At 41.2% G+C, this 18,869-nt stretch overlaps 1 protein-coding gene across 4 annotated transcripts in view; it reads left to right on the top strand.

Moving 5' to 3' along the window:
* Positions 1 to 18,869, top strand: part of ACSL6 (acyl-CoA synthetase long chain family member 6) — a 218,147-nt gene that overhangs the window by 53,974 nt on the left and 145,304 nt on the right. For 3 of the 4 annotated variants that reach the window (XM_078005145.1, XM_078005147.1, XM_078005155.1), the window contains exon 2: positions 18,695 to 18,860. In XM_078005145.1, the coding sequence (XP_077861271.1) occupies positions 18,761 to 18,860 (100 nt within the window). In that variant the 5' untranslated portion in view covers positions 18,695 to 18,760. Of the gene's footprint in view, positions 1 to 17,023; positions 17,121 to 18,694; positions 18,861 to 18,869 lie in introns of all 4 variants that reach the window. The other variant, XM_078005146.1, reaches the window with a different exon arrangement.

Raw genomic sequence — 18,869 nt, 5'->3', positions numbered from 1 at the left:
CGCAACAAAAACAGAAAACTTCAGGCCAATATCCCTGATGAACATCAATGAGAAAATCCTCAATAAAATACTGGCAAACCGAATCCAGCAGCACATCAAAAAAGTTATCCACCACATTCAAGTCAGCTTCATCCCTGGGATGCATGGCTGGTTCAACATATGCAAATAAGTAAGCGTAATCCATCACATAAACAGAACCAATGACAAAGACCACGTGATTATCTCAATAGATGCAGAAAAGGCCTTTGATAAAATTCAACATCTCTTCATGCTAAAAACTCTCAATAAACTAGGTATTGATGGAACATATCTCAAAAGCTACTTATGACAAACATATCTTAAAAGCTACTTATGACATATCTCAAAAGCTACTTATTAGGCAATCTAATACTGAATGGGCAAAAGCTGGAAGCATTCTCTTTGAAAACCGGCACAAGACAAGGGTACCCTCTGTTGCCACTCCTATTCAACATAGTATTGAAAGTTCTGGCCAGGGCAATCAGGCAAGAGAAAGAAATAAAGGATATTCAAATAGGAAGAGAGGGCTAATATCCAGTATCTACAAGGAACTTAAACAAATTTACAAGAAAAATCAAACGACTGCATCAAAAAGTGGGCAAAGTGTATGAACAGAAAATTATCAAAAAACACATTTATGCGACCAACAAACATTATGGAAAAAAGCTCATCATCCCACCATTAGAGAAATGCATATCAAAACCACAATAAGATACCATCTCATGTAAGTCAGAATGGCGATTATTAAAAAGTCAGGAAACAATAGATGGTGAGGAGGCTGTGGAGAAATAGGAATGCTTTTACAGTGTTGGTGGGAGTGTAAATTAGTTCAGCCATTGTGGAAGACAATATGGTGATTTCTCAAGGATCTAGAACCAGAACTACCTTTTGACCCAGAAATCCCATTACTGGGTATATACCTAACAGATTATAAATCATTCTACTATAAAGACACATGCACATGTATGTTTACTGCAGCACTATTTACAATAGCAAAGACTTGGAACCAACCCAAATGCCCATCAATGATAGACTGGATATACACCATAGAATACTACACAGCCATAAAAAAGAATGAGATCATCTTTGCAGGTACATGGATGAAGCTGGAAGCCATCATTCTCAGCAAACTAACACAGGAACAGAAAACCAAACACTGCATGTTCTCACTCATAAGTGGGAGTTGAACAATGAGAACACATGGACACAGGGAGGAGAACAACACACATCGAGGCCTATTGGGGGATGGGGGGCAAGGAGAGGGAGAGCATTAGGACAGATACCTAACATATGTGGGGCTTAAAACCTAGATGACGGATTGATAGCTGCAGCAAACCATGATGGCCCACGTATACCTATGTAACAAACCTGCACATTCTGCACATGTATCCCAGATAAGATTAAAAAATAAATAAAAATGAAAAAGACAAAAAAAAAACCTCCGCAGAAATTATTTTTACCTGCTTCTATGTTGCCCAGTGTTTCTTCCTTTTGTGTTCTGCCACAGATGACCCAGTACTCATGTCCCATTTCTCTTTGGTGGCACCTATCTTTCCTTACATTTTAGACTTTTTATTTATTTATTTTTTGAGACAGAATCTCATGCTTTGCCCAGGCTGGAATGCAGTGGCAAGATCTCAGCTCACTGCAACCTCCATCTCCCAGGTGCAAGCAATTCTCTTGCCTCAGCCTCCCGAGTAGCTGCGATTACTGGCACATGCCACCACGCCTGGCTGATTTTTTTTGTATTTTTAGTAGAGATGGGGTTTCACCATATTGGCCAGGCTAGTCTTCAACTCAGGTGATCTACCCGTCTCAGCCTCCCAAAGTGCTGAGATGACAGGCATAAGCCACCATGCCCGGCCCATTTTAGACTTTTTGATTGCCCTATGATCTCAGTTCTCTAATGAGTTTAGAAAAGGTTATGATTTTGTAGTTTATCTGGCTATTCTTGCTGTTAGGGTGTAATACTTGTCCCAGCTTTCCACATCCTGCGATTCTTCGTGTTTTCAGAATTTTTTTAAAATTATACTTTAAGTTCTGGGGTACATGTGCAGAATGTGCAGGTTTGTTACATAGGTTTACACATGCCATGGTGGTTTGCTGCACCCATCAACCCGTCATCTATATTAGGTGTTTCTCCTAATGCTATCCCTCCCCTAGTCCCCCACTTCTTGAGGCCTTGGTGTGTGATGTTCCCCCTCCCTGTGCCCATGTGTTCTCATTGTTCAACTCCCACTTATGAGTGAGAACATGCAGTGTTTGGTTTTCTGTTCCTGTGTTAGTTTACTGAGAATGATGGTTTCCAGCTTCATGCATGTCCCTGCAAAGGACTCATCCTTTTTTATGGCTCTATGGTATTCCATGGTGTATATGTGCCACATTTTGTTAATCCAGTCTGTCATTGATGGGCATTTGGGTTGGTTCCAAGTCTTTACCATTGTGAACAGTGCTGCAGTAGACATACATGTGCATGTGTCTTTATAGTACAGTGATTTATAGTCTTTTGAGTATATACCCAGTAATGGGATTGCTGGGTCAAATAGTAGTTCTGGTTCTAGATCCTTGAGGAATCACCACATTGTCTTCCACAATGGTTGAACTAATTTACACTCCCACCAACTCTGTAAAAGTGTTACTATTTCTCTACATCCTTTCCAGTATCTTTTGTTTCCTGACTTTTTAATGATCGCCATTCTAACTAGCGTGAGATGGATATCTCATTGTGGTATTGATTTGTATTTTTCTAATGACCAGTGATGATGAGCTTTTTTTCATGTTTGTTGGCTGCATAAATGTCTTCTTTTGAGAAGTATCTGTTCATATCCTTCACCCACTTTTTGATGGGGCTGGTTTTTTCTTGTAAATTTGTTTAAGTTCCTTGTAGATTCTGGATATTAGCCCTTTGTCAGATGGATAGATTGCAAACATTTTCTCCCATTCTGTAGGTTGCCTGTTCACTCTGATGATAGTTTTTTTGTGTTTTTTTTTGTTTTTTTTTTTTCTGTGCAGAAGCTCTTTAGTTTAATTAGATCCCATTTGTCAATTTTGGCTTGTGTTGCCATTGCTTTTGGTGTTTTAATCATGAAGTCTTTGCCCATGCCTATGTCCTGAATGGTATTGCCTAGATTTTCTTCTAGGGTTTTTATGGTTTTGGGTTTTCCATTTAAGTCTTTAATCCATCTTAAGTTAATTTTTGTATAAGGTGTAAGGAAGGGGTTCAGTTTCAGTTTTCTGCATATGGCTAGCCTGTTTTCCCAACACCATTTATTAAATAGGGAATGCTTTCTCCATTGCTTGTTTTTGTTAGGTTTGTCAAAGGTCCGATGGTTGTAGATGTATGGTGTTATTTTTGAGGTCTCTGTTCTGTTCCATTCGTCTATGTATCTGTTTGGTACCAGTACCATGCTGTTTTGGTTACTGTAGCCTTGTAGTATAGTTTGAAGTCAGGTAACGTGATGGCCCCAACTTTGTTCTTTTTGCTTAGGATTATCTTGGCTATGTGGGCTTTTTTTAGGTTCCACGTGAAATTTAAAGTAGTTTTTACCAAATCTGTGAAGAAAGTCAATGGTAGATTGATGGGGATAGCATTGAATCTGTAAACTACTTTGCACAGTATGCCATTTTCAAAATATTGATTCTTCCTATTCATGAGCATAGAATGTCTTTCCGTTTATTTGTGTCCTCTCTTATTTTCTTGATCAGTGGTTTGTAGTTCTCCTTGAAGAGATCCTTCTCATCCCTTGTAAGTTGTATTCCTAGGTATTTTAGTCTCTTTGTAGCAATTTTGACTGGGCGTTCACGCATGATTTGGTTCTCTGTTTGTCTGTTATTGGCATATAGGAATCCTTGTGATTTTTGTACATTGATTTTGTATCCTGAGACTTTGCTGAAGTTGCTTTTCAGCTTAAGGAGATTTTGGGCTGAGACAATGGGGTTTTCTAAATATAGAATCATGTCATCTGCAAACAGAGACAATTTGACTTCCTCTTTTCCTGTTTGACTACCCTTTATTTCTTTCTCTTGCCTGATTGCCCTGGCCAGAACTTCCAATACTATGTTGAATAGGAGTGGTGAGAAAGGGCACCCTTGTCTTTTGCTGGTTTTCATAGGGAATGCTTCCAACTTTTGCCCATTCAAAATTATATTGCCTGTGGTTTTGTCATAAATAGCTCTTATTATTTTGAGATATGTTCCATCAATACCTAGTTTATTGAGAGTTTTTAGCATGAAGGGATGTTGAATTTTATCGAAGGCCTTTTCTGCATCTGTTGAGATAATCATGTGGTTTTTGTCATTAGTTCTGTTTATGAGATGGATTACGCTTATTTATTTGTGTATGCTGAACCAGCCTTGCATCCCAGAAATGAAGCTGACTTGATTATGGTGAATAACCTTTCTGATGTGCTGCTGGATTTGGTTTGCCAGTATTTTATTGAGGGTTTTCGCATTGATGTTCATCAGGGATATTGGCCTGAAAGTTTCTTTTTTTGTGTCTCTGCCAGGTTTTGGTATCAGGTTGATGCTACCTCATAAAATGAGTTAGGGAGGATTCCCTCTTCTTCTCTTGTTTGGAATAGTTTCAGAAGGAATGGTACCAGCTCCTCTTTGTACCTCTGGTAGAATTCGGTTGTGAATCTGTCTGGTCCTGGACTTTTTTTTGGTTGGTAGGCTATTAATTACTGCCTCAATTTCAGAACTTGTTTTTTGTCTATTCAGGGATTCAACTTCTTCCTGGTTTAGACTTGGGAGGGTGTATTTGTCCAGGAATTTATCCATTTCTTCTCAATTTTTTGGTTTATTTAGATTTCTAGTTTATTTGTATTTTCATGGGATCAGTGATTATATCCCCTTTATCATTTTTTATTGCATCTCTTTGATTCTTCTCTCTTTTCTTCTTTATTAGTCTGGCTAGCGGTCTGTCTATTTTGTTGATCTTTTCAAAAAACCAGCTCCTGGATTCACTGATTTTTTTGAAGAGTTTTTCATGTCTCTATCTCCTTCTGATCTGCTCTGATCTTAGTTAACTATTTCTTGTCTTCTGCTAGCTTTTGAATTTGTTTGCTCTTGCTTCTCTAGTTCTTTTAATTTTGGTGTTAGGGTGGTGATTTTAGATCTTTTCTGCTTTCTCTTGTGGGCATTTAGTGCTATAAATTTTCCTCTAAACACTGCTTTAAATGTGTCCCAGGGATTCTGTGCATTGTGTCTTTGTTCACATTGGTTTCAAAGAACATCTTGATTTCTGCCTTAATTTTGTTATTTACCCAGTAATCATTCAGGAGCAGGTTGTTGAGTTTCCATGTAGTCGTATGGCTTTCAGTGAGTTTCTTAATCCTGAGTCCTAATTTGATTGCACTGTGGCCTTGAGAGGCTGTTTGTTATGATTTCTGTTCTTTTGCATTTGCTGAGGAGTGTTTTACTTCCAATTATGTGGTCAGTTTTAGAATTAGTGCAATGCGGTGCTGAGAAGAATGTATAATTTTTGTTGATTTGGGGTGGAGAATTCTGTTGTCTATTATGTCCACTTGGTCCAGAGCTGAGTTTAAGTCCTGAATATCCTTGTGAATTTATTGTCTCATTGACCCATCTAATATTGACAGTGGGCTGTTAAAGTCTCCAATTATTATTGTGTGGGAGTCTTAAGTCTCTTTGTAGATCTCTAAGAACTTGTTTTATGAATCTGGGTGCTCCTGTATTGGGTGTATATACATTTAGGATAGTTAGCTCTTCTTGTTGCATTGATCCCTTTACCATTGTGTAATGCCCTTCTTTGTCTTTTTTGATCTTTGTTGGTTTAAAGTATGTTTTATTAGAGACTAGGATTGCAACCCCTGCTTTTTTTTTTTTTTTTTTGCTTTCCATTTGCTTGGTAAGTATTCCTCCATCCCTTTATTTTGAGCCTAAGTGTGTCTTTGCATGTGAAATGGATCTCCTGAATACAGCACACTGATGAATCTTGACTCATTATCCAATTTGCCAGTCTGTGTCTTTTCATTGGGGCATTTAGCCAGTTTACATTTAAGGTTAATATTGTTATGTGTTAATTTGATACTGTCATTATGATACTAGCTGGTTATTTTGCCTGTTAGTTGATGCAGTTTCTTCATAGTGTTGATGGTCTTTACAATTTGGTATGTTGTTGCAGTGGCTGGTACCAGTTGTTCCTTTCCACGTCTAGTGGTTCCTTCAGGAGCTCTGGTAAGGCCAGCCTGGTGGTGACAAAATCCTCAGCATTTGCTTGTCTCTCAAGGATTTTATTTCTCCTTCACTTATGAAACTTAGTTTGGCATGATATAAAATTCTGGGTTGAAAATTCTTTTCTTTAAGAATGTTGATGGCAAAAATTTTCTCCCATTCTGTGGCACTATTCACAATAGCAAAGACTTGGAATCAACCCAAATGTCCATCAGTGACAGACTGGATTAAGAAAATGTGGCACATATACACCATGGAATACTATGCAGCCATAAAAAAGGATGAGTTTGTGTCCTTTGTAGGGACATGGATGCAGCTGGAAACCATCATTCTCAGCAAACTATCGCAAGAACAGAAAACCAAACACCACATGTTCTCACTCATGGGTGGGAACTGAACAATGAGATCACTTGGACTCGGGAAGGGGAACATCACACACCTGGGCCTATCATGGGGAGGGGGGAGGGGGGAAGGGGGAGGGATTGCATTGGGAGTTATACCTGATATAAATGACGAGTTGATGGGTGCTGACGAGTTGATGGGTGCAGCACAGCAACATGGCACAAGTATACATATGTAACAAACCTGCACGTTATGCACATGTACCCTAGAACTTAAAGTATAATAATAAAAAAATAAATAAATAAAATAAAATAAAATAAAAAAGAATGTTGAATATTAGCTCCTGCTCCCTTCTAGCTTGTAGGGTTTCTGCAGAGTGATCCGCTGTTAGTCTGATGGGCTTCCCTTTGTGGGTAACCCAAACTTTCTCTCTGGCTGCCCTTAACATTTTTTCCTTCATTTCAACCTTGGTGAATCTATAGATTATGTGTCTTGGAGTTGCTCTTCTCAAGGAATATCTTTGTGGTGTTCTCTGTATTTTCTGAATTTTAATGTTGACTTGTCCTGCTAGGTTGGGGAAGTTCTTCTGGATAATATCCTGAAGAGTGTTTTCCAACTTGATTCTATTCTCCCCCATCACTTTCAGGTACACCAATCAGATGTAGGTTTGGTCTTTTCACATAGTCCCATATTTCTTGTAGGCTTTGTTCGTTCCTTTTTATTCTTTTTTCTCTGATCTTGTCTTCTTACTTTATTTCATTAAGTTGATCTTCAGTCTCTGATATCCTTTCTTCTGCTTGATCGATTCAGCTAGTGATACTTGTGTATGCTTCATGAAGTTCCTGTGCGGTGTTTTTCCGCTCTGTCACGTTATGTTCTTCTCTAAACTGGTTATTCTAGTCAGCAATTCGTCTAACTTTTTTTCAAGGTCCTTAGCTTCCTTGCATTGGGTTAGAACATGCTCCTTTAGCTCAGATGAGTTTGTTATTACCCACCTTCTGAAGCCTATTTTTGTCAATTCATCAAACTCATTCTCTGTCCAGTTTTATTCTCTTGCTGGCGAGAAGTTGTGATCCTTTGGAGGAGAAGAGGTGTTTTGGTTTTTGGAATTTTCAGCGGTTTTGCGCTGGTTTCTCCCCCTCTTCGTGGATTTATCTACCTTTCAATCTTTGATGTAGGTGACCTTCAGATGGGGTCTCTGTTAGTTTTCCTTCTAACAGTCAGGGCCCTCTGCTGCAGGTCTGCTGTCGTTTTCTGGAAGTCCATTCCAGACCCTGTTTGCTTGGGTATCACCGGTGGAGGCTGCAGAACAGCAAAGATTGCTGCCTCTTCCTTCCTCTGGAAGCTTCATCCCAGAAGGGCACCTGCCAGAGATGCCAGCCAGAGCTCTCCTATATGAAGTGTCTGTTGGGCCCTACTGGGAGGTTTTTCCCAGTCAAGATACATGGAGGTCAGGGCCCCACTTGAGGAGGCAGTCTGACCCTTAGCAAAGCTCGAATGCTGTGCTGGGAGATCTGCGCTTTTCAGAGCTGTCAGGCAGGGACATTTAAGTCTGATGAAGCTGTACGCACAGCCGCCCCTTCCTCCAGGTTCTCTGTCCCAGGGAGATGGGGGTTTTATCTGTAAGCCCCTGATTGGAGCTGCTGCCTTTTTTTCAGAGGTGCCTTGCCCAGAGAGGGAAGGTAGAGAGGCAGTCTGGCCACAGCGGCCTTGCTGAGCTGTGGAGGGCTCCACCCAGTTTGAACTTCCAGGTGGCTTTGTTTACATTGTGAGGGTAAAACCACCTACTCAAGCCTCAGCAGTGGTGGACGCCCCTCCCCCCACCAAGCTCGAGCATCCCAAGTTGACCTCAGACTACTGTGCTGGCAGTGAGAATTTCAAGGCAGTGGATCTTAGCTTGCTGGGCTCTGTGGAGGTGAGACCCACGAAGCCTGACCACTTGGGTCCCTGGCTTCAGCCCCCTTTCCAGGGGAGTGACCAGTTTTGTCTCACTGGCATTCCAGGTGCCACTGGGGTATGGAAAAAAAAAGTCCTGCAGCTAGCTCAGTGTCTCCTGAACGGCTGCCCAGTTTTGTGCTTGAAACCCAGAACCCTGGTGGCGTAGGCACTGGAGGGAATCTCCTGGTCTGTGGGTTGCGAAGACCGTGGGAAAAGTGCAGTATCTGGGCCAGAGTGCACCGTTCCTCATGGCACAGTTCCTCACAGCTTCCCTTGGGTAGGGGAGATAATTCCTTGACCCCTTGCGCTTCCTGGGTGAGGCGATGCCCCACCTGCTTCTGCTTACCTTCTGTGGGCTGCACCCACGGTCCAACCAGTCCCAGTGAGATGAACTGGGTACCTCAGTTGGAAATGCAGAAATCACCCGCCTTCTGTATTGATTTCGCTGGGAGCTGCAGACTGGAGTTGTTCCTATTTGGCCATCTTGCCAACTCTCTCTATTTTACTATATCTATTTCATATGTTCTACTGTATACAATGCCAATTGATGTTTGCTTTTATTTATTTGCAATTTTGATTTCTTCTTTGACCCAAAGTTATTTAGTGACTTTAAAAACTTTTAAGGTGATTGAGATTTTTGTAAAAGAAAATATTTCTGTTCTTATGTCATTGTGGTCAAAGAATATGGGCAATAAAACTTCTGCTTTGAGAAATTTGTTGAGGTTGTTTTTATGACTTATTAAGCATAATGTATATCCAATGTTTATGTGCTATAGTGTTTAATGTTTCTAAGTCAAGTTTATTAATTATTAATAATAGTCAATTTCTCTGTCTTGATGAAAGAAATATGTTAATGATGTTCATTATTATTGTTTTATCAGTTTTTTCTTGAATTTTCTTTATTTCTTGTTGTTTTAGTTATTTTGTAAACTGTTATTCAGCCTAGAAATTGTTATGAATGTTTGTCTTCATTCTGTATTATCATAGCAAAATAACCCTCTGATTTCATTATCTATTATTGCTTCTGATTGCTTATTTTATGTATTTTTCCCCATCTATTTTAATCCATTTCCTTGTGTCTATATCCACTGCTAAAACCCAAGTCCACATTTACTGTGATCCATTTTCTAGACTACTGAAATAGGTTCCTACTTGGTGTTCTTGCCTCATCTTTTACCCTACAACAATTTATTGTTCACCCAGCAGCCAAAGGGAATGTTTTCCAGCCAAAAGCTCTCTCACGACTTCCCTCATACTTATGCTTCTTATCATGCCTTACGTATATATGTATAAGCAGCCCCCAGCATACTTATCCAACCTCATCTCCTACTGCTCTCCTCTTTACTCACTGTGCTCTAGACATACTGACCTTATTTCTCTTCCTTAACTATGCTATACATTTCCCTCAGGGCCTTTGCGGTAGCTAGTTCCTGTACCTAGAAGGCTCTTTTTCATGATGAATGCTTTTTTTTCGTTGAAGACTAAGTACACTTGTCACCTCTTCAGAGAATCCTTCCCTGACACCTAAAGTAGCCATTCCATCACTAAGTCATCCTTATGTTTTATTTTTTCTTCAAAGTATTTATCAATATCTGAAATATTCTTGATTGTTTATTCTTTTACTCAGTAAGGGCGATTACCTTGTATGAGTTGTTGACTGTTATATTGCTGACATCTGTGACCCTGCACATCTCAAGCAAGTGGCGTGGGAGTGGGAGTTGTGATAAAGGCAAGAGTCGGGCCTGATATAAAGAATTGTCTGTCATCAAAAGGAGGTTCTCCAACCTTGGACAGTCAGAGGAAATGGAGACTGGCCTGGCTATGTCTGAAGGTGAAATGAATGTATTTATAAACTAGAGCCACCTCTCAGTTATCTGTATGATCCCAGGCAGGAACACTTAGCATGGTTTCTGATACAGAGTTGGTACTCAGAATGCATTTCTTGAAATGAATCAAAGTATACTGACTGATTGCTGTATGCCTCTATCCTAGGTGCTATGGGAAATACAGGGATAATAAAAGCACAGCCCTTCCTACAAGGGGCTTCATCTAGTGGGGGATATTAGCCATTTGAAGAGTTAAATAATAACCAAAGATTTCTGAAGAAATCTACATATACTGAAAGAAGGGAGGGCTTTCCTCCAAATTGGATAGTTGGGGAAGGCTTTCAAAAAGGGACAATGTTATCTACATCTTGAAGAAGTGGTTGGAAAAAGGAAGGATGTGGTTTGAGTGGACTAGAGAGTGGGAGTAACTGATAAAGATGATGTAGAGGCCCTAATCAGCATGACATGTGTGGGAGAAGTAAAAGGGTTCATTTGAGGTGGAAAAGGCATACAGGGCGTAGAGTACGTAGGTCCTGGCCCAGTGAGCATTCATCTTGATTGCTAAGCTTGGGATTTGGGCCTTTACGTTGTGGCTACAGGAAGGTATTGGAAGCCTTTGAGTCAGGAAGAACTATAGTTAGAAGTGCTTCAAGAAGTTCTATTCTGTATTAGGACAAGGGCTGTTAAAAAATTTATTTAAAAAGCTCCATTGATGCAAGATGTCTCCTTTTGTCTTTTTCTGCCTTCACCCCATCTGCCTTCCCCCACCCCCTCGCCCTGTCAATGTGGTCTTACTCTCACCTAGGCTGGAGTGCAGTGGTGTGATCATAGCTCACTATAGCCTCAAACTCCTGGGCTCGAGCAGTCTTTCCTACCCAGCCTCCCAAGTAGTTAGGACTACAGGTACATATCACCATGCCTGGCTAATTATTAAAAGTTTTTTCTTGTAGAGATAAGGTCTCGCTGTGTCACCCAACCTGGTCTCAAACTCCTGGCCTAAAGTGATCCTCCTGCCTCAGCCTCCCAAAGCACTGGTATTACATGCATGAGCCACTGCTCCCAGCTTGCCTTTTCTCTATTTCTTCCCTTCCCCCATTCTGGATCAGCCTCCTGATTACTACCATCCTCAAAGCAGTAACAAGGTCAGCACCAGACAGTTTACTTACTAGTGGCTACTGCAGTCTGAACCTGGCTAGCATGTCAGATATGGCAGATATATTAGAATTTTCCAAAGGGGAATTCTGCATCCTGGATGCCTGAAATAGAGACTATGTTTGGGGCTAAGTAGACTACTTTGATGCCTTCAGTGTTGAACTCGTGGGGTTCTGGGTAGCCAGGGGCATTATCAAACATCAAAAAAACTTTTAAAGGCATTCCCTTACTCACCGGGTACTTCCTGATCTCAGGGACAAAGCATTGATGGAACCAATACAGAAAAAGGATTTTCATCATCCAGGCCTTCTTGTACAGCTGAGAGACTGGCAGTTGGTATATAACTTTTCCCTGCAAGGACTGGGAGTTAGCAGCTTTATAGATAAGGGCAATGCTAGTGCTTGTTTCTGTTCCTTACTAATAAATATCCTTTGTGACAATTTTTTTTTTTTTCCCAGAATAGGGCATTTTTGTCTGTATTAAAAACCTGTTGAGGCAGGTATCCTTTCTCCTTAATGATTTTCTTAATGCTATCTGGGAACCCATCTCCTGCTTTTGGTCAGCAGAAACTGCTTCTCCTATTACCTTGATATTTTTAAGGCCAAACCTCTTTCTAAAATTATCAAACCATCCTTTGCTGGCATTACATTTTTCAGCTTTAGATCCTTCACCTTCCTATTTATTTATTTAAGACAGAATCTTGCTCTGTCTCCCAGGCTGGAGTGCAGTGGTGTGATCTCGGCCCACTGCAACTTGCACCTCCTGGGTTCAAGTGATTCTTGTGCCTCAGCCTCCTGAATACCTGGGATTACAGGCATGTGCCACCACACTAAGCTAATTTTTGTATTTTTAGTAGAGATGGGGCTTCACCATGTTAGTCAGGCAGGTCTCAAACTCCCTCCTGACCTCAGGTGATCAGCCCGCTTCGGCCTCCCAAAGTGTTGGGATTACAGTCATGAGCCAGTACACCTGGCCTCTTCACCTTCCTTTTGGTTTATGTTATCATACAATGACTGTGCTTTTTCTCAAGTCACAGTAGGGTCTACAGTTATACCTTTCTTTTAGCAATCCTCTACCCACATAAAGCTGCAATTTCAATATGAGATAAAAAGGTATTTCACACACACAAAAATGCAAGGTTTTTGCACCTGGTGATATAGTTGCAGAGATGGCTTCATTAATTTCATTTTCTTTTTTAGCAATGGTCCTTACAGTAGATTAGTTTATCTTGAAATGGTGGACACACTGCAGCTGCAGACCTCAATGTATAGTACATATTAATGGATTCAGTTTTTCTTAATGTCATGACTTTCTCTGCTTCTTGGGAGCACTTTCCAGCATGGTTAGAAAGTTGAGGCCTCTTTCAACTCATCACTCTTTCTTCCTGGGTCCCTGTCTATGGAAAACAGGTAAGTCAAATTTCAAAACTGTGCACTATGGTTCCAACCGTAGTTTCCTTTGGCCACTTGCCAAAGTGGGGCTTCTCAGTAATGGGAGTAAAAATGAAGGTTTTATCCAGCTAACAGCTGGATCACACTGTTCTGTTATTCTGTTTGCTAGACTTCATATAACTCAGTTTCACTAATATAGCACCTTTCCTTGGGCTTTTCTGAAAATATCACTTGTACAAGATTTTCGTGTGTGAGCAGATTCTTGAGAAGACTTGAGGTGCCAAATGTGTTTTATGTTGCCATGGTGCTTGCTCTTAGCTTCATCTGTCATGAGGGTTTTGTTTCTCATAGTAGTGTTTTCTCCTACCAAATTCCACTACACAACCTCTCCTACCCTTCAGTAAACCCTGCCCCAAACAGAGCAATTAATCTAGAACTGTGTTGTTCAGTACAGTAGCCATTAGCCATATATGGCTATTTAATTAAATATGGCCAATTAATTAAAATTAAATAAAATTAGAAATTTAAAACTCTCAGTTGCTGTAACCATATTTCAGGTGTTCAATAGCCACATGTGCTAGTAGCTTCTATATTGGACAGTGCGGATGTACAACATTCTGATCACCACAGAAAGTTCTATTGGATAATGCTAATCTAGAGTAATACTGCCAAATTCCAGCAGGACTATCAAGGTAGATGTAGGTACTCCAAGGCACATTCCTATCACGTCCCTGTTGCCACTACAGAAAGTATAACTTCTTCATTATTCCAGTTGGCCATCTGGTAACTGTTAGATCAGGCACACGTGCACATGTATGTGCACATGCACACACACACACACATTAAATCTTACAGACTGGATATTCTAAATTTACAAGGAGAAGGAAAAGCATTTTCCTAATTGCTCCGTTATCTACCAACAATAATAAAGCGAGTACCTTACATTATTTTGCAGAGAAGTCCCTCCCTTTCAAATTGTGCCCCTTGGGCCTGGCATAAATAAGAAAACAAACCCATTTCTGCAGCTATCTCGGTTAATGACAGGTTACTCAGCTATAAAAGGATGCAAAGAAAACTTTTCTTATCTATTCCTTTTAAGACCCTAATTATGTTCTCACCTTCTTCCCAGTTCCTGCTGAGTCTGTAAAGGTAGGAGTGGGAAGTCTCGCATTGGAAAGGCCGTCTTAGGTGCAGTAGTATTTGTTATTTTATACCTTAACCTCAAAGGAAGTCCTTCTTTTTCTTGGGATGGAGCACTTTAGTTCTCATAATTCTTCTCTGAAGTCATTGCAGAGTGGGTGGAGGAAGGTGAGGGTGATGCTTTGGTCTGAACTTTCTTGGTAAACTTACAAGTGGATCTATCAAAACCAGAGGGTTTTTTCTTAACCACACCACCCCCAGAATTACATTTCCTGCAGATGTAGCAGCAGCACCCCTAGCCATCTTGGCCCAGCCTCTGGACCATGCCTTGGGAGGGCTCTGCCCTGTGCCTTGAGTTCCATTGGAACTTCTCCAGTGGAAAGAGTGAGTTACTTTGCCCTGGCCTGGTGGGCAGGCTTTTTCCTCTCTGACTTGGCTAAATGAAATGGGATTTAAGGTAGCTCTCCCTGTGGGTAAAACACATTTTGCTGTATGCTGGAGAAAGAGGTAGGCAGTGGTTTCATCTGCCACTACTACCTATGGATGTGAACAGAACCTCTGCTCCTGATGCAGACCCCTGGCCCTTTCCCAGCTCCTATTCTGTTTTGACTTCTGCACACCCCTTTTTCTGACCCTGATACTATTCCAGATCATTCTTCTTTCTCTAGTCCTGCCCTTGTTCTAGCCAGTGCCCCAGACCCAAGGTGAGCTAAGGGACAGTCTCTCAAAGTCTGGGCAAACAGCCTCGGGAAGTGGGCGTATGGCTGAGAGGAGAGAGGGGAGTACAGGGGGATAGGCATACAAACTCTGAATGCTTGACCTTCCATGGCCTTCCTTCTTTTCTGTCTTTGAACTTATTTCAACAGAGGAACCCTTATCATCTAGCCCTGTGGCTCTCTAGTACCTTGTACCTGCTTCCTGTCCCATAATTGTAGGCCTTTAGCTGTGGTGCAGGTGAGAGACCCATTCTCCCACCCTGAGGAGCCAGGAAGGCCCACCAGTATGGCAGGGAGGCCTAGGCAGAGATATACAGGAGAGCAGAGGCATCTGGAGCTAGGTCACCCATGGTCAGCAGGGCCTCCTGCACAGGGGGCAGCCTCCTTTGGTCTTTGCTTGGCTGACTTCTAATGATCCTGTAAAAATTTGTTTTGTTTTTTAAGCACCCCAATGATACATGAATACACTGTTTTGTCAAATCTTACAAGAAGAGTACATCCTTTTTTTTAAAAAAATAAAAAGAAAGTTATTTAGTCTTAAGATTGTAAAATTGTAAAGTTAAATAAAGTGACTGCCCTTTGGCTGCCCTGATCCCCTTCCCCTACTCCAGCTTCTACAAGTAACCACAATTCTCAGCTAGTTGTATATCCTTCCAGATCTCTTTCTATACCTTTACCTTTCCTTATTGTTTAAACCAGTTTGAGTTGTGTTTTCTCTTACTTAAATCTGAAAGTGTTCCTAACTAATTTAATAACAGTTGCCTCAGTGCTGTTTATTGAAAGGTTCTTCGTTTCATACTGACATGAAATGCCAGTTGTGTTGGACCCTGGCCAGGCCTGCTTCCTCAAAGACCCAGAGTAAACATGAACTGTAAACTCCCAAACTGTACAACTAGTTAAAGAACGATTGCCCAAGATACTGGCAACAAGACTTTTTAAGGCCTGGGATTTACATATTAGACCTACGTAATGTGACTCACTGAAAAGCAGAGTTCTTGCTTTCTTTGGTAGTGTAAGCTGTTTCTGGTGCTCACACAGGAAGGACTGTAAAGGGCAGTGAGTGCTTAAATCTGGACTCCTCTGACATGAGGGACATCTCATTTTATGCAGGCTGCCAAGAGCATTGAACTTGGGGGATGCCTTTGTGAGAAAGCAAGAAAGGCAGTGGGGAGCTGCAGCCCCCACATGCACCTTCATCTCAGGAACATCCTTTGTACTTTTAATTGTTAACTGCCTTAGGAATAAGCCAAAGTAAAAGTATCCTTGTTACTTGTTACTAACCAAGTTAACATTCTCACCTATTCCTGAACCTAGACTTTGTGTTACTCCATAAACCTATAAATATGTGAGTCTGTTTCTGGACTCTTCATTCTGGCCTATAGATTTATTCATTTATCGCAATACCAGCACCACTCTGTTTTGATTCCTATTGCTTTATATTTTGGTATAATATAGGGCAAATCTTCTACCATCATTTTTCTTCAAAATGATCTGATATATTCTTCCATATGGATTTTAGAATCAATTTGTCAGGCTTTATGAGAAGTTCTACAGGGATTTTGATTTTTATAGAATTAGGATATAATTTATAGGCTGATTGGGGAGAATTGATTTTGTGATATTTGAGAAAGCTGCTGAATTTTTGTTTGTTCATCTTAACTCTTGGATTTTCTGTGTAGAGTCTCATATCGTCAGGATAGTGATTAAGAGCACATACTCTGAAGTCATACTGCTTGGATTTAAATTCTGGCTCTGTAACTTATAACCAAGCACCTCAACATCTCTATTACTTAATTTCTTCCCCTGTAAAAATGAGTTTAATGCTAATACCTACCTTACAAGCCAGTTGTGAGGATTAAATGATTTAAGATAAGTAAAGCATTGAACATAAAGTATTCAGTAATAATGATAATCATCATCATTTATTTCAAAATAAGTTTATCTGAGGTTTTTTCAATTCCTACATCAATTTTTCTCACGTTGATGCATGTGCTGGAACTTCAATAGTCAGACTTTATTAGCACTGATAACAGATATCATCTTGTTCTTGACTTAATGGAATTTCTTCTGTTTTACTATTAAATATATTTACTATAGGTTACTGGTATAATTCTTTTCTTTTCTTTCTTTTTTTTTTTTTTGAGATGGGGTCTTGCTCTATCACCCAGGCTGGAGTGCGGTGGTGCAATCTTGGCTCACTGCAACCTCCACCTCCAGGGTTCAAGCTATTCTCCTGCTTCAGCCTCCTGAGTAGCTGGGATAATAGGCACCTGCAATGACATCTGGCTAATTTTTGTATTTTTAGTACAGATGGTGTTTCCCCGTGTTGGCCAAGCTGGTCTCGAACTCCTGACCTCAAGTGATCCACCCGCCTTGCCTCCCAAAGTTCAGGGATTATATAGGTGAGAACCACTGCACCCAGCTTTTTTATTTATTTATTTATTTTTTTAATTTTTTTTTTTTGAGACAGAGTCTCAGTTTGTCGTCCAGGCTGTAGTGCAGTGGTGCAATCTTGTCTCATTGAAACCTCCACCTCCCAGGTTCAAGCAATTCTTGTGCCTCAGCCTCCAGAGTAGCTGAGATTATAGGCACACACTCCCATGCCCGGCTAATTTTTTTTTTTTTTTTTTTTTTGGTATTTTTAGTAGAGATGGGGTTTCACCATGTTGGCCAGGCTGGTCTCGAACTCCAGACCTCAAGTGATCTGCCTGTCTCCCAAAGTGCTGGGATTATAGGCGTGAGCCACTGCACCCAGCCGGTTTCTGGTATAATTCTTGATCTTGTTAAGGATGCTCCCCAGTAGTCCTAGTAGACAAAGAATTTTTCTCATAAATGGATGTTTCTGTTGAGATGATCATATTTTGATTAACCCATTATTGTGGAGAAGTACATTGGTAGATTTTCCATAATCAGATTTGCATTCCTGGGAACGACCCTGCTTGATCATGATCTGTTATTCTTTTAATTCAATTTGGTAGTGTCTTAGTCCTACTGAGTTCTACCTCAGTAAAAATTTTCACCAAAACCGTGCCTAGCCTCCAGGCTGGGTGGCATGTTCCTTCTCTGTGCACCCAGAGCACCATGTCTGTATTTTTCTAACACCTCTCTAGTTTTGTGCTTGCAATATGGTATTATAGTTACCTGTCTCCCTCAGTGGAATATGCCATTGTTGAGAGACAGACTTTTATCTTCTTCCTAATTGTATCCTCAGTGCCCAGATAAGGCCTGACTTAAAGCAGGCCTTGGGAAAATATGTCTAGTCTATGTGAAAGTGCTTACCACTCACCTGACAGGGACAAGTGCCAAGTCCCCATACTAGTTTAGCTTTGTGGGCAGAGCCCTGGCTTTGTTGGTCCAGCTTATCACTCAGATAAGAGCCATGTCAATACTGGTGGACCCCGCTTGCTGTGGGAGCTGGGCAGCCAGATATGCTCACAGCTCCCTTCTTAGTTACACCTAAGCAGCCCGTGGGGAGCTCAGGACTCTCCATGCGCCTCCACATCTTCAGGCTGAAGATTCTCCATCACTTCCAAGAAAGCACACTCAAATGTGAAGGCAGATAAATCATTAGCACCCCGTGCTGGAGCTTGTTACTGTTCAACAGGGGTTCTCTTTCTGGGAACCTAAGACACTTCATGTGTACCTTAGCAGCAGCTAATGGGGGTGGATGGAAGTGGTCACCAGGCATTCCAGTCACCCAGGGATGCCTGGGTCCCTTTACCAGGAAGCAGCAAGAGAGGCATAATGGACACAACTCTGTCTTTCTTATAGAAGACGCCTATTTCAGGCCAGGCCTTTAACTTGCTGAAGGTGACGCCACTGAAGGGTCATTGTGCTTTGGTGAGGAAACCACTGCAACCAAGGCCATCCAGTGACAGAGTAGTGGGATCCCTCCTACTGGAGCAGGCAGGCACCTACTGTCCCAGTAGTCTCATGTCAGAAACAACACTCAACATACATTGTCTTTTGTGCCCAGGTTGGGAGCTGGTCTGTGAGGACTGAGGGATCCCAGGTACCCTGAGGTCTTGTAACCATACAGTGGATGGACATAGACATAGCACCATCCTGGCAGATACTCCATGCTCATCGGTGCCAGGCTGCTCATCAACAGAATCACCCACCTCCATTCTGTCACCCACCAGGTATTTACT

This window comes from Macaca mulatta, chromosome 6 (genome assembly GCF_049350105.2).
Source record: "Macaca mulatta isolate MMU2019108-1 chromosome 6, T2T-MMU8v2.0, whole genome shotgun sequence".
In the NCBI taxonomy this organism is placed as follows: Eukaryota; Metazoa; Chordata; class Mammalia; order Primates; family Cercopithecidae; genus Macaca; species Macaca mulatta.
The sequence above is the reverse complement of the archived record's forward strand: the minus strand, read 5'-3'. Positions and strand labels throughout refer to the sequence as shown.